General features: G+C 37.9%; 2 protein-coding genes across 3 annotated transcripts in view; both read right to left on the bottom strand.

Annotated features, from left to right (window-relative positions):
- faah.1 (fatty acid amide hydrolase, gene 1) overlaps nt 1-6,675 on the bottom strand; it is a 29,086-nt gene extending 22,411 nt beyond the window's left edge. The window contains exon 1 of one of the 2 annotated variants that reach the window (XM_012961592.2): nt 6,096-6,675. In XM_012961592.2, coding sequence (XP_012817046.2) covers nt 6,096-6,302 — 207 coding nt within the window. In that variant the 5' untranslated portion in view covers nt 6,303-6,675. Of the gene's footprint in view, nt 1-4,379; nt 5,260-6,095 lie in introns of those variants that run through there. The other variant, XM_018093576.2, reaches the window with a different exon arrangement.
- A 246-nt stretch (nt 6,676-6,921) lies between these two features.
- Nucleotides 6,922-14,772, bottom strand: part of faah.2 (fatty acid amide hydrolase, gene 2) — a 29,181-nt gene continuing 21,330 nt past the window's right edge. The window contains exons 9-15 of the mRNA NM_001011356.1: nt 13,251-13,348; nt 11,729-11,828; nt 10,515-10,558; nt 9,835-9,874; nt 8,725-8,833; nt 7,806-7,951; nt 6,922-7,302 (exon numbers count right to left, since the gene is read on the bottom strand). Coding sequence (NP_001011356.1) covers nt 7,171-7,302; nt 7,806-7,951; nt 8,725-8,833; nt 9,835-9,874; nt 10,515-10,558; nt 11,729-11,828; nt 13,251-13,348 — 669 coding nt within the window. The 3' untranslated portion in view covers nt 6,922-7,170. The remainder of the gene's footprint in view (nt 7,303-7,805; nt 7,952-8,724; nt 8,834-9,834; nt 9,875-10,514; nt 10,559-11,728; nt 11,829-13,250; nt 13,349-14,772) is intronic.

Raw genomic sequence — 14,772 nt, 5'->3', positions numbered from 1 at the left:
AACGGTGACGAAAAAATCGCGGGACATACGAAAAAGTCGCAAAAATACCGATCCTTACGAAAAAATGCATTCGGACGCCTTCGGACCATTCGTGGATTAGTAAATCTCCCCCTTACTCAGTCTGGTTCTGTAACAGTTGTTAGCATTAAGCTTGTGTGTAGTTTAGTTTGTTGCTTAGGAACCATTATGACATTGTCATGGTAGTGTCTCACTGGTCCTTCTAGTCAGAGAATCTTGGCATGCTTTTTCATGTCAGATCCTCCAGTTGACCTTATGTCTGTATGTTAACTTTGATGGGTAAAGTCTTGACCATATCCTGCAACCTGATTCCAGTTTCACTGTGACTTTGCCTGATGACTCTACTGCTAGCCTCTTCTTTTCATCATAACTGTATGCTGGACATTTCTTGTCTTTCTGGGAATGCTGTTAATATTGACTGGGAGAGGGGCCATGAATCAAGTGTTGGTAAGTGTTACTGAGGGTAAAATATTTCTCCAAATCTTTTGTCTCCTCATGTGATTTGCATTGGGTACAAACAATTTGAATAGGAATTATTTCTCTATGCTTCACAGAAAATAAATTCATTCAACATCTCAAAGTTGTCCAATGCATTTTAATGGACTGACAATTTTCTTAGATTTAATAAATGTGTCTGATTGTCTGGAAAGTTTTAATGAACAACCTCTTATAGAACTTCACTGTGGTGAGTAAGGGATTAGACCAGAAGCCATAGCGGTCTGTTTTAGCTCCAGGAATTGGCTAAATCCAACCACTTTTCTATGATTCAGTTTTGGCTGTATTGGCCTTAGCGTAAAACAAATCAGAAGGCAACACATTTTTCAGACTTTTTGAAAGTGCAATTTAGGGTTCAGATACAGTGCATCCATAATTCCCAGAGCTACCTCAGAATATATAGATGATGCATGACACACCTGAACCTGAGCCTATTTATATGTCTCCATCACATTGCTATGTAATGCATTCATATTTTGAGATACATTTTAATTGGGGTTTTCTTCTTTTTAAAGCATTGAACAATGATAAAATTGCTACTCTATGTAGCTTCTCTATAACATACATAAACTAGTTACAAATCTATATACATTTTTAAGGCACTATTCAACTATTAACAATTTAAACTTTTCTGTTTTGTAAAAATAAAAAACAAATAAACTGTTTATGAATGAATAGGGGTTATTGACAAAGAGTAGGAGCAGAAGTGCAAAAGCACTAACTGGCAAAAAGGTCAGCTAAAAACAAAATTACTGCAAGGTGCACAGTCAGTCTAGATGATGCGCAAGTTAGGGGATAGGTAGGAGGACACCTATGTGTAACCCTTTCCTTCCCTCATGAATACAGTGCTCCTGAGCGCAGACAGACTTGCATTCACTGGGATGACTCCAAATGGAGTGCAGAGACTTGTATGTATGTATGTATGTATGTATATCTTTATTTATAAAGCGCTACTTATGTACGCAGCACTGTACAGTAGAATTCATTAATACAGACAGGGGGTTAAAGATAATGGATAAATACAAAGTACAACAATAAATACAATAAATACAAGGTGCAGTTGCAATAAGAGCCAGAAACACAAGATGAAGGAGGTCCCTGCCCCGTAGAGCTTACAATCTATATGGGAGGGTAACTAACAGACACAAATGGGCAAATGTAAGTGCTATAGGTCACAGTGGGTGACATTACAGTATAAGTGCCAGTTTCCAGATCAGGTGCTGGGTGAGTGCTCCAAAAGGTAGTTTAGTTAAGTTTAGTTTTAAAAAGACTGAGGGAGGATTCTCTCCGGAGGAAATCAGGGAGGAAATTCTAAATGTAAGGGGCAGCAAGGCAGAAGGGTTTAAGGCGGGAAACAGCAGTAGTAGTGGGGGGCGCAACCAAGCGGTTGCTCTGCGAGGAACGAAGGAGTCGGCCAGGAACGTACGGAGACACCAGGGAAGAGATGTAGTGAGGAGCAGAGGAATGGAGGGCTTTGAAGGTTAAGAGAAGGAGTTTGTAAACTATTCTTTGTTTAACAGGAAGCCACGATAAGGACTTTAGCAGGGGAAGGGCCTGAACTCTCCTGGATGAGAGGAGGAGAATTCTGGCAGCAGTGTTTAATATAGACTGTAGGGGGGAAAGATGGGAGTTAGGGAGGCCGGTTAGCAGCAGGTTACAGTAGTCAAGTCGGGATAGGATGAGCGCATGCATGAGCAGCCTAGCTGTTACAGTAGAAAGAAAGGGCCGGATTTTGGCAATATTGCGTAAGAAAAAGTGACAGGTTTTGACAGTGGTGTTAATATGGTCAGAGAAGGAGAGACTGGAGTCAAAGATCACCCCCAAACAACGCATGGAATTGACAGGGTTGATGAGGGTGCCTTCAATAGAGATAGGAAAGGGGGGAGTAGGACCAGGCTTAGGCGGAAAGATCATTAGTTCAGTTTTTGTTAGGTTCAGTTTGAGGTGGCGTTGGTTCATCCAATTGGAGATAGCCAGGAGGCAGTTAGAGATTTGAGTCTCAGTTTCAACTGTTAATGAAGGGGTCGAAAAGTAAATTTGGGTATCATCAGCATACAGATGGTATTTGAAGCCAAATGAACGGATAAGTTCTCCCAAAGACAGTGTGTAAAGGGAGAACAACAACGGCCCAAGTACAGAGCCTTGGGGTACCCCCACATTAAGTGGAACTGGAGATGAGATTTTGTTAGCATAGGAGACAGTGAATGAACGGTTAGAGAGGTAGGAAGAGATCCAGGATGCAGCCTGACTACGGAGACCAATTGAATGCAGAATTTGCATTAGGAGGGAGTGGTCAACCGTATCAAACGCAGCCGATAGATCTAGGAGGATTAGTACAGAAAAGTGACCATTGGCTTTGGCAACCTGAAGATCATTCGTAACTCTGCACAATGCTGTCTCAGTAGAGTGCGCAGGCCAAAAACCAGATTGCAGCGGGTCCAGTAAATTATGTGCATTAAGGAAGTTAGTTATACGGGAGAAGACAATGCGCTCTAAGGTTTTGGAGGCAAGCGGTAAAAGCAAGACAGGACGGTAGTTAGAGAGACAGGACGGGTCCAGCGTGGCCTTTTTATGGATGGGCTTGACACAGGCCTGTTTGAAAGAAGAGGGGAAACTTCCAGAAGACAGAGAAGAGTTGAAGATATGAGTAAGAGCCGGAGTAAGCTCAGAAGCACAGTGTTTGAGAAGAGAAGAAGGCATGGGGTCTAGAGAGCAAGTGGTGAGTGGAGCCGACAAAAGAAGCCAAGCTGCACCCCCCAGCCAAGCTGCTCCCAGAGTGATTCCAATGAAATAGTTCAAGAGAGTCACATGGTTCTGAGAGGAGGGCCCAATTGGCTAGACAGCTAACACACCCAAATTCACACCTATTGCCTGTTATCAGATAATGATTTACCCTTATACAGAGCCAGGAAATGCAATTACACTGGGGGTATGATAATGAATGTCACTCTTTAAAGCAGGATATCAATGTGCAAAGTGCAAAAAATGGTGGATTGCTTGTTTTTTGCTTTAAACACCTCATTCATGCTTGTAAATAACCCCAGTTTTGCTAGGTTTTAAATTTTAAGAGCAGCTTAAAGACAGGGTGATATATACCTGGGTACAGGGTGGGGTGGGTCAGTGTGACAGATGCTCACTTTATTCAGATGGGAGTGTAGCTTTTTGGCTTGTTATCTTATGACATAACCCTTAAAAAAATGTTGGCTGTCACAGATAGACCAGCACTATTATTGCCCTAGGAATCAACTTTGGTCTATCTGCAATTTGCAATTTGTACAGAATAAAATAGAACGTTAATGTACTAAGTGAACCTGGTGATTATAAATTAAATTAATATGCAAATAGTGAGACATTTGCACTAAATCTACTTCTACAACAGCATCAAAAGGTGCTCCCAAAGCCAGTACATTTACATTCATTTCTCCTGAGACTGCAATCCTTAACTTATCATAAATATGAATTTAATACTTCAGTACTTCATTTTTGTAAAGCAAATGCTAGTTTGCATAAAATACTGAAATAAAAGACATCATTAATCCTATGCTGAGTAGGTTTTACATTGCACAACATTCTGCAATAAAAAAAGAAGAGAAAAACCCTTCAACAGAAGCAAGATTATATTAAAGGTCAACCAGGAACTTTTCTGTTTAGTTTGTATTACATGCAAATAATGACAAGTGAACACTCAAAAGAGATATTTCCATTAAAAGCTGACATGAAACGGGTGGCAAGCATAAAACATGAATACTTTAATTTTAATAAAATTGACACTATTCACTGAATAAGAAAACCCTGAATATCTCAAGTTACAGTATGATACATCTTTATAATATTTCAGTATTATAAATCTTCTGAGAGTGGCATACCTGTTCCTTAAAGCCTGTGATAACCTTCTCCATGAGATGAAGGGAATCCTCTCTTTGCTTTTGTGCTTTCTCTATATTCATACTGGTGCGAATGTGGTCCATGCATTTTAATACCACAGTAGACACCACCAGGCAGCAAAGAGTGAAGAGGAAAAAGTGGTTCACAGCAAATTCAAACAAGAAAAATATCATTGTGAAGTTCTTAGATAATTTAAAATGTCTCCCAGCTCAAAACTCTTAGCTTTTCTGTAGTTGCTCTCCACTCTCTGTGGCACAGTTGCTTTGTCACTTCTGCAACTGTAGTCAGTGGGTACTGCACAAAATCAGGAATGGATTTGGACATCAGCTCTCCATTGAACATTTATGATTTCATAGTGTGAAACTCTCTATTTAGTAAAGAAAATCTCAGTTTTAAAGTGAAAAACTCACTTACGGGGGAGAGCAGAAGGTTTGAGGAATGACTATGATCTAGTCATTTAGATTTGGGTCCAATTCCATCATAAATATAGATCTTGCACTGTATATGGAAATTTGTTTGCACTATTGCTCCTGCCAAAAGATTCTACACTGCGACAGCTGAGAGGACCTGTGACAGTGGTATGCTAGATCTAATCTAAGTATCAGAAATAGGATCGTCCTAATATAAAAATAGATGTGAGTGATTATAAAACTTTAACCCAATAGCTACCTGAAAAATACAGATGCTGAACGGAATCTAGTTTAACACACAGTAGCAGTGAAATGTATAACAATTATTTGAACAATGCACTAACAGTTCTGAAGACCCTTATGATTGATAATGGTTGGCATTTGTGGCCAAATCATTGCTCCACTGGTTATCATACAAATGAAACAAAATAAATTACAATGCACTGAAAAATGGTGTAGAAATGGCTCCAGAATAAACAAATAGTGGCAGGTTCCTGCAGGAACATCATAACAGGTGTAACTGCCTGTCACTGATCATACTGTCTGCTGTAGACTGCCTGTCAACCTCCTGTCACCGGAGGTGACGGGAAAATTCCACCCAAAATGCTGCATTCACTTCAATGGCTGGCAGCATGAGCATTGAAAAGCTTTCTGTGCTGGCGGAGCAAGCACTGCATTTGACATGAGCCCAATATTCATGTCGTGCACTGTCTGCACACCTAGAACTGTGACAATTCTGTCAAAAATATAAAATTCCCATTTTTAAATATAAAACATTTAACATTTTAGCTGTGTATATGTAATGGGTAACTGTATCTGCATTTTGGGTGATAGCGAATGCATTAAGTCATGTTTATTGCTATTACCTGCAGAATGCAGCATTTGCAAGGATACGGTGCACTACCCTCTTCAGGGTTAGTATTTTTTGGTGTTTTTAACAACACATACTGTACCATCACCAGTACACACTTTTGGATACCTTTTCTAACTCTGTGACCACTATGTCATTCATAATGTGAAAGAGTAACCAACTGATAAAAAGTATCTCCTGAAAATTTCATTTTATGCCACAATTATAGCATGTATAGTCATGTAACAGGCAGCCAACAACCAATTACCTTTAAAATGGTTAAATCCTTATATCTGCCAGAGGATGCTGGGAGGCTTAATTCAGTAACAACCAGTTAGCTACCAGCTGAATATGCCTGCTATTTAACAATTAGAAAGATATTTGAGAAGTACAGTGTACTGGAAATTAGCAGTTACTTATGGTAGCTTCCCCCATACCTGTGTTTTATACCGAAGGCACAGTTTTTCCATCTGAGCAAGACCTTGGTTTTTCAGAGTTCCTGCTCTTTCAATTTTCATTTTGGTCCTTTTCTCGCCCATCCATAGTGCAACCAAGACAGTACCAACTAAGCCAAGAAGGAGGGTTACAAAAAAGAGATCTGCTAAAAATTCAGGCAGCAGATGTATGAGTATCTTCAATATCATTGTGGGATGGATGCAAGTTCTGCAGCACCATGTAGTAGAACAGTCTCTTGTGCCTTATGGCATATAACTGCCTAGTTGTCTGCAAACAGATCTGACCATGCTTGGAGACGTTCAGAAGTGGTGCACAAAATCTGGAATGGATTCCTTGGATATGAATCTTAAGAATCCTACAAGTACAGATGGGCTTGGTCTGCAACTCCTGTGTCAATAGTCCAATTATTATATACATTAAGCCTTCCTGTGTAGATTCTATAAATATGACTGGCTGTCACGACACAATGACAGAAACCAATTCAAAAGCTAGAGACTTATAGAGAGTGTTGGAAAGAGGAGTATAATTTTTCAAGGGAGAACCTTCAGTAGGCACAGTATTTTTATGTAGCTCCCACTTCTTGATAATTAAGCCAACAGTACCATTTGGGACATTCAAACATTTGGATATTGTTTTAAACCCTTCTCCTAATTTATGTATTTGTATTACTTTATCTATAAAATCTTTGGAATTTTCAGTACAGGTATGGGACCTGTTATCCAGAATGCTCGGGACGTGGGGTTTTCTTGCAGCCCATTAACGACAAGCATACAGCATGGTACAAAGCAAATTTCAACATAATTTTTCTAGGTGGGCAAAGGCATATTTTTAATACTGCTTGAGGAGGCAGTTCTTAACCATCTACATGCAAGTAAAAAGAAAGAAATTGTATGACTCTTAATTAACATTTTTATTAGTTGCAGTCCATCACAAAATGTATTTGCTTATATTACTCTTAAAACCTGTTCTAGAAAATTGTCAGTTTGCTAATGTGCTATTTACAAACAGAATCTTTGGCCTGTCTATTTTACCCTTTACAAAAAAATGTGAAATGTTTTAGAAGTTACTCGTTCTTCTTTCTTGTGTAAGTGTTTCCACTTCCTTCATTAGGCGAAGGCACTGTTCCTCTTGCCATGGTAAAGCCACACATTGCACAGAAACAGGAAGGCCAATACTGTCCGTTAAAGCCTGAAGAAAGTAATAGTACCAGGACAATGTCAGAAGTACTCAAGCATTAAAATTGAAATTAATAAACCATTCTAAAAGTTTTTATGTCTTTATTACCCATAAAAGCAAGTGCAAAGTGCTATTGTTTACAATATTGCCCACATTAAAAATAGTTCCTTGTATCAATACGTTGAAGCATCTTTGATGAACTGTGCACTTGAATTTATAAATGAGTCATATAGTCCTCTACATACATGCATTTCATGATCTGGCATGAAAGTAATACAGGCGCTTCAAAGTAGCAATCTGAATATCACTTATTATACATTTAATAGATGATTCTTCATTCTAAAAATGATGGTTTATAGAAGTATTCACTGTAATATTATGTAAAGTGTTTTAACAAATAGCACTCCAACAAAGTCCTGTGTAATCCTAGGGAAAGAAGTAAGATGTTTCTATTTTTGTGTTTTTAAGAGTAACCAAATATTGCAGCCCTGAGTAAGAACAGATTTACTGCTCACCTCCTTTAGCAGTTTATCCCAATAATCCTTTTTGTGACCCTTGTAGGCTTTTAGTCCTTCCTCGTCATCTTTGGTCACTGTTGTAACAGGCACCACCCCCACAGGAAAGTCCACCAAGTTATACAAAATTGTGTATGATACAGCCGCTGAAAGGAAAACTTGACAATTAATAAGTGATAATTCAGGAAGCCTTTACCTTCTCATTTATATTTAAAGTGCTACAATCTTTTTTTTTTATTTCAAATACCTTATATTTTTCCTTGCTCCGTAAATTAGATATTAGATATGTTTTTTTTTAGATATGTTTTTTTTTAACTCTTATTTTGATTAAAAAATATATATTTGGCATGTTGGTGGACTTGTCCAACACACTAACACCATTTCCAGGGCAGCCATATTTACACTGATAATTACACAATTTGTAGAAAGCAACCTGCACTTTTTTGTGTTAAATCTTTTTATTACATTTTCCATAAACTTGCACTTAATTTACCACTGCAATTAAAAATTAGCATCTTCATTGAAAATCATGAGCAAGTTGTAGCGCATGCAATTTTTCATGCACCCTCAATAACACTGGAAATCTGGAAAATAACTCTGTACTGTGGGTAATTAAAATAGTTAATTGCTTGCATATTTTGCATATACTATATGTCTGCAATAATAATTCTGTCCATTAAATAAAGATTGGAACATAATCTGTTCCTGGTGCAGAATTATTATCTTGACAGGTTGGCATAAAAGCTAGAATGAATATAATCATTGTTTAGAAACAGACCACACAGCATTTAGAAAGTGTACTTTGCAAACTGTACAAAACAGCTGAATACTTGGATGAGGAACAAACTGTAAACAGCAGTTAAGTAATGGAGTATATGTGAGCCTAGGCAGTTTAGTAATGAACTGTAATGTCACATACTTGACAGTTTTCCAGGATATCCAATAGTTAAAGCCGGGCTCAGAATAGGACACAAGACAGCATCTATCTCCAGCTTTTTCCACTGTGATATGAATTCTTGGCGGTATGCCTAGGGTAAAAAAATAACAAGTCAACATATTAATAAACACACATACATTTATGATACCAACAGTTCCCTAAAGAAGTTATATGACATGCAACTCATTTACAGAGCTAATCATTACACTTTTTTGTTGTGTTAGTTATGTGTAATAATTTGTGTTTTTTGGAACATTTATAAAATATCTTAGCAATGATCATTACTATTAATGCCATGGATGGATTCAAATGTAAAACTATTTCTGTATTAATATGGCTCTTCTATCTCTGCCAAAGAAAAAGATTACAAAATATTGGATCATGCATTGTAAAGTTGTTTGCGTTCTGTCCTTGGCATGGCACAAATAATAGTAAGGGCTATTACTGGGCCACTTGTTAATTACATAGTTTAATGAAGCTAAAATCTTTTATGAGGAAATCAAATTTGTCAACTGGCCTCTATAACAATTATTCCCTGTTTAAAAATTATAAATTTTCACCTTTTCAGGGATATAAAAAGTCTCTAGCCTAGCCCCTGGAGTCCAACACAGGTGCAGTAAAAAATGAGGGGGCTGGGGGAGACAAGGCTTTAGTTTAAAAGAACAAATTAGTGCCAGGAATGTTACACATTTACAGTTACTGTGACATTGTTGTAAAAGCTGGAATGTGTCAAATGTGTAATTATCAGCTGTGTGCCAGCATACTCAATATGGGCCAACCCATGCATGGAGATCTTTTTCTTACTCATAACCTTAGGAACGGTAATCTTACAGGATCAAGACCTCTGTTGGACCACAACTTATATATTCTTTATTTTCAGTTTTCAGAATAAACAGGGGAGGGTGGTACAGAAAGCCAAAAGGGGGGAGGGGGTATTAGCAAACCTATAACATTTCTGTTGGACCCTAACTTAAACAGAAGTACTCCCAAATCAACATAACTCCTTAATCAAAATTTAAATCAAATTTACCACTGCCACATATTAATATTGCACTAGCAATTCTATGGAAATGCTCAATATAGACAGAATACCTCCACTTCCAGGTGGTGCTTCCACAGGTCTTTAACAGATCTGGAATTTGTAAAAAAAAAAAACAAACAAAAAAACAAAATAAAACTGACAATTTAAAGCAAAAATCTAATGTTACATTTTTAGGCAGCACAATGATGCAACGTGAAAGCAGCTGAAAACAACTCCAATTGGCTTGTAGGGAAAATGGTACATAGTTGAGCTAGAACTTGTCAGACAATGGTTGCCTGTAAATGCATAAAAATCACTGGGGCACGTTAAGAAATATTAATGGGGCGGGGCTTTAGGCACTTTGCTGTGCTTAAAACCCCAGTGCTGAAATTAAAAAATGCAGATAAAGGAAGCCTTGCTAATGTATTTGAACATGGATTCATCACTTCACAGACATGACCTTCCCATTTAACCAGGGGAATGTAGCTTTTTAATGAAAATAAGATGGTATTTTTAAAATGTATGCTTATTTGTGTTTATCACTCCCCATAAAAATTCATATAGCTGGCCAATATGTGATGTTTTGATTGACAATAATCTACCTATGGATGTCTTAAGTTAGTTACACCACCTTGGCCACAGAGCCAAAAGAGGGAAAAATATGGAGTCATGACTGAAGAATATTACTGGGAGAAGATGAATGTTGTTTCTTTGACAGACCAACTGTAATAAATAGTCAAGCATTCCTTACCTGATACCTTTTATATTCTGCAGAAGTTTTGATAACCTGGGAAACTACAGAGAGAAATACATATTTGACATAGTTATGGTTTATTGAAGTGCAATGCTATTTTGACAAAAACTTTGAAACTTCAGAATTTCAGTGATTTTTGCTCTCTAATTTATGACTTGCAATTTATATTTCCCCCTTAATATGCTAGGCCATGCCCTCTTCTCACATCCTGTAATGGGATTATAACCACAGTAGATGCTTGTGGGAGGTTGTGAACTTCCTCCAGTAAGACAATGCTTAAGCAAAACTAGGGGCTATGGCACATGTGGTGTTTGAGCACCACAGCAATAAAATACACTCCCTTTCTGTCACAATTTCCCATAAAAAAATAGAAATTCTTGCATTGATAGGCAGGCGCTAAAACACTTGGTTTCTGAATCCTATATGGTTTCCACCCATTACTGCCACCATCTGTTATAGGGAAAGCATTTTCCAGTTGTAATAACAGTAAGCTGTGAAGGGTAGGGAGTTGAGTCTTGACTGCAGTGGCTCCATAAAAGTACTCTAGACTTAAAAAAAACTGGTGGGCTCATTTAATAACACAGGGGAAATTTGCACCTGAGCAGTAAACTACAGCAATCTGTCTTTGGACAGCTGCAGGAAGAATATGAAAGCTTGTACAAGAATACATTTTAACTCTTTGCAGTATATATATATTTTTTCTAGTTTCAAGACAGTTATGTTTCTTACAGTGGCAGTATAATTGATTTGAAACAACTTTACCCCCCTGCTATTCATTCCAGCTGATACAATTGGTAGAAATTTAAGTTAGTGGAAAAAAAACAAACTGCATTTTCTCTAGTCATTTCTAGGGAAAGAAACATCATAAGACTTTCCTATTCTGACTAACTTAATTTTCTACCAGATCTAACTGTGGCCAGTCGGCCGACATGAACATCAGATCAAATAAAGTGGAATAATATGTGACACTGGTTGCAATAATGTTTTAAAACATTCTATAAAATGATGAAACCACTATAAAGCATAACCCAGTTCAGGCAGGCATTCTCTATTTGATGTTGTATTAATTTGGAGCAAACATAAAAGAATGATCAGTGACATCTAACAAATGACTGCCATCACATGACACTGCCATTCAAAGACTAATGCCCATATGATTTTGTTCTCCCAGTCTCTTTATGAACTAAGAATGCTTGTTTCGGCATACTTACCACTGGTTTAACAATGAAAGAAATAAAGATTTTTAGCCAGTAAGGAAGACCATATGTTGAAACCTGAGTTTTTAGGTTTGGATCCACTTGGTCGCCTTTACTGAAATAAAATAAAAGTATTACTGCTGACACTGCTCACTGGTAAAATCAGTTTATTATGTCTAAATATTAGGGATGCATAGAATCCACTATTTTGAGGTTTGGCCAAATCCCAAATCTTTGGCTGGATCCAAGTGAAATTTTGCAATTTCCTTAACAGATTTGGCTGAATCTGAATCCTTCCAAAAAAAGACTAGGATTCGCCAAATGCCAAACTGAATTGGTGACACAGTGCATCCATAGTTAATTCTGCTCCAGTCACTAGATTGCGCTGATAGGTAGTGGATACCCTTGAAAAGGTTCTAGAGCAGGTTTTCCTCTGTGGTGCTTACAGGGGATTTCCCTAGAGAGACTATATAATAAGCAGGGGGGCATCTATTCTTTGGCTGATGTGAGAAGACAAAAGTAAATGGCAACCTTGAGCCTGAGGCTTGCAAGCTCAGTCAGCAGGGCTTAACTAGAAAGGAAACAGGCCCAGTAAGGTTCCAAATAATGAGCAATTTCAATGTATCTTAGTAAAATAGGTCAACTTACTAATGTTTTGGGGCCCAGGATTGAATTTCCTGTGGGACCCAGTAACATCTAGTTAAGTCACTGTCAGTGTGGTAACAAAGTGAGTCAAAACATTAGCTAGTAACAGGTCAGTCCATGGAACTCCCTGCTGAGCAGCTGGGACTCAAGGAGCAAAAAATTACACTGGTAATAGTCAGACAGAGACCCATTTAATAGGGAAACTAGGACTAGATAGGTGGTGAGCGCCAATAGTATGGATTATAAAAAATTTTATTCATTAAAACACTGCTCACCAGTGTAATTTTAAAAGAAACATATCAGGCAAGTAGCCTTTTCCCAGTGTGCAGGTACCAGTCTGTTTACACAGCATGTGGACATTATTTTAATGAATAAAAGAATTTTGAAATGTTTTTATAATCCTTACTATTTGCACTCACCACTTGTTTTTTTCTGTTTTAACATCTGAGTATTGTGCCTCAGAAGAGCTGAACTGCCTTATATTTATAAAAAAAAATTGCATCATTGGTGGGATTTGAATATAGAGGCAGCGCTGGAAATAGAACTCTCGCAGGCTGACTTCTTTTGCCTGTAGTCTGTAAGTACAGAATAGCTGACCTGAAGAGAAGAAGCAGAATGGTAGGCAACAGGGGGGCCCAGTACCCTGTTCTGTTTTAACAATCATAATCTATCACTGGAGAAGCTGTACTGGTGGCAGTGAAAAAAATGTTTCTGTGTTTATCTGCAACATCCTGTGGACCTCCAATTTATTTTCCCCTGAGTGTGCCATTACAAATACAAATTTGTTCTGTAACAAATGTTCGCACCAAGTTACACACTATTTACTATAGTCATGAACTACCAAGTGCTTTGAATACTGAAGTCAAAACACAAAGTCCTATAAAATACATACAAATTATCCAGGAAAGTGGAGCCACCGTCTGCTAAAAGTCCTTTCACAATCAGTTCAAACATGGATTTTTCCACTGATGGAGGAGTGAATGGCACCATCTGAAGGGAAAAAAGTAAACCAATTGCATAAACTACATAGAGTTGTCTGTTCCCTATTTGTTGGCACGTCAGTGACTGAGAAAAAATTGTACATCTGGACTGATCATTCTCTTTGTGTACTGCTCACAAAAGATCATTTGCTACAAATTCTAACACAATCATGCTGAGTTTTGCAAATAAAAATAGCTAGTCAATTTCTCAGGTTTAAACCAGACTCCAGCATGAGGAAACTATTTGCAATGTCAAACTGCTAAACAGCCTGATAAATTTATTGCAGCAGTAAAAATGTTTGGTTTAGGCACTCTAACAAAACATAAATAATAAATCCTAAAGGAGACAATGAAAATACACCTAGGGACACATTTACAAAAGCATGAATGCTCCGAGCGTATTTTCGCCGAATTTTTCAGGCGTCCGCATGACTTTTTCGTACACCGCACAACTTTTTCATATGCTTGTGCAAAAAAATCGGAAAGGTTTTACCGATGTTTACAATGGTTCGGTACGAAAATTTCGGGACTTTCGGATCGCCAATACGATATTATCGTGACTAATACGATTTTTCGTAAGCATTTTCGGGATATTTGCGATCTTCAGAAATTTTCGTTTCCAATTCGAATTTTTCCTGTGCCTTTACAACACTTACTTTACAATTGGAAACACAAGTCTAAGGGGCTAATTCATCAAAGTAGGAGTTTGAATCCCGAAATAGGAAAAATTCTGATTAAATATGATAATTTCTGATGATCGCAAATATCACAAAAATGCTGACGAAAAAATCGTATTAGTCACAATAATATTGTATTTGCGATCCGCAAGTCACGGAATTTTCATCCGAACGATCGTAAACGACAGGAAAAGCTTTCTGACTTTGATCCTTCTGTGCATGATTTTGGAAGCCTCCCATAGGAATCAATGGCACTCTGCAGCTTCAACCTGGCCCAAGGAAAGTCTCCCATAGGGCTCAATGGCACTCTGCAGCTCCAACCTGGCCCAAGGAAAGTCTCCCATAGGGCTCAATGGCACTCTGCAGCTCCAACCCGGCCCAAGGAAAGTCTCCCATAGGGCTCAATGGCACTCTGCAGCTCCAACCTGGCCCAAGGTAAGTCACAATACCGAAGCTTGAATTAAACCAGAAACTTTCGTACTCTGTGCGAAAAAGTTGTGCAAAGTGCGAAAAAGTTGCACAAATATACAAAAAAGTATATATATATTTATATATATCACAAGGGAAATGCCCATCCTACACAAAGATCCTTAGGCAGAAACTGACTGTGCTGCTTTGGTTTATCCACCATTAAAGATGCAACATTGCTATGAATTTACAGCCATAGACATTTCAGAGCCTGTTCATCTTTTCTAATGTCGGTTTTTATCCATGTCACCAAGCACATAGTTACATAGTGGTGAAAAAAGACCAGAGT

This window comes from Xenopus tropicalis, chromosome 4 (assembly GCF_000004195.4).
Source record: "Xenopus tropicalis strain Nigerian chromosome 4, UCB_Xtro_10.0, whole genome shotgun sequence".
Lineage (NCBI taxonomy): Eukaryota > Metazoa > Chordata > Amphibia > Anura > Pipidae > Xenopus > Xenopus tropicalis.
Note: the sequence above shows the minus strand (reverse complement) of the source record. Positions and strands in the feature narration are given on the sequence as shown.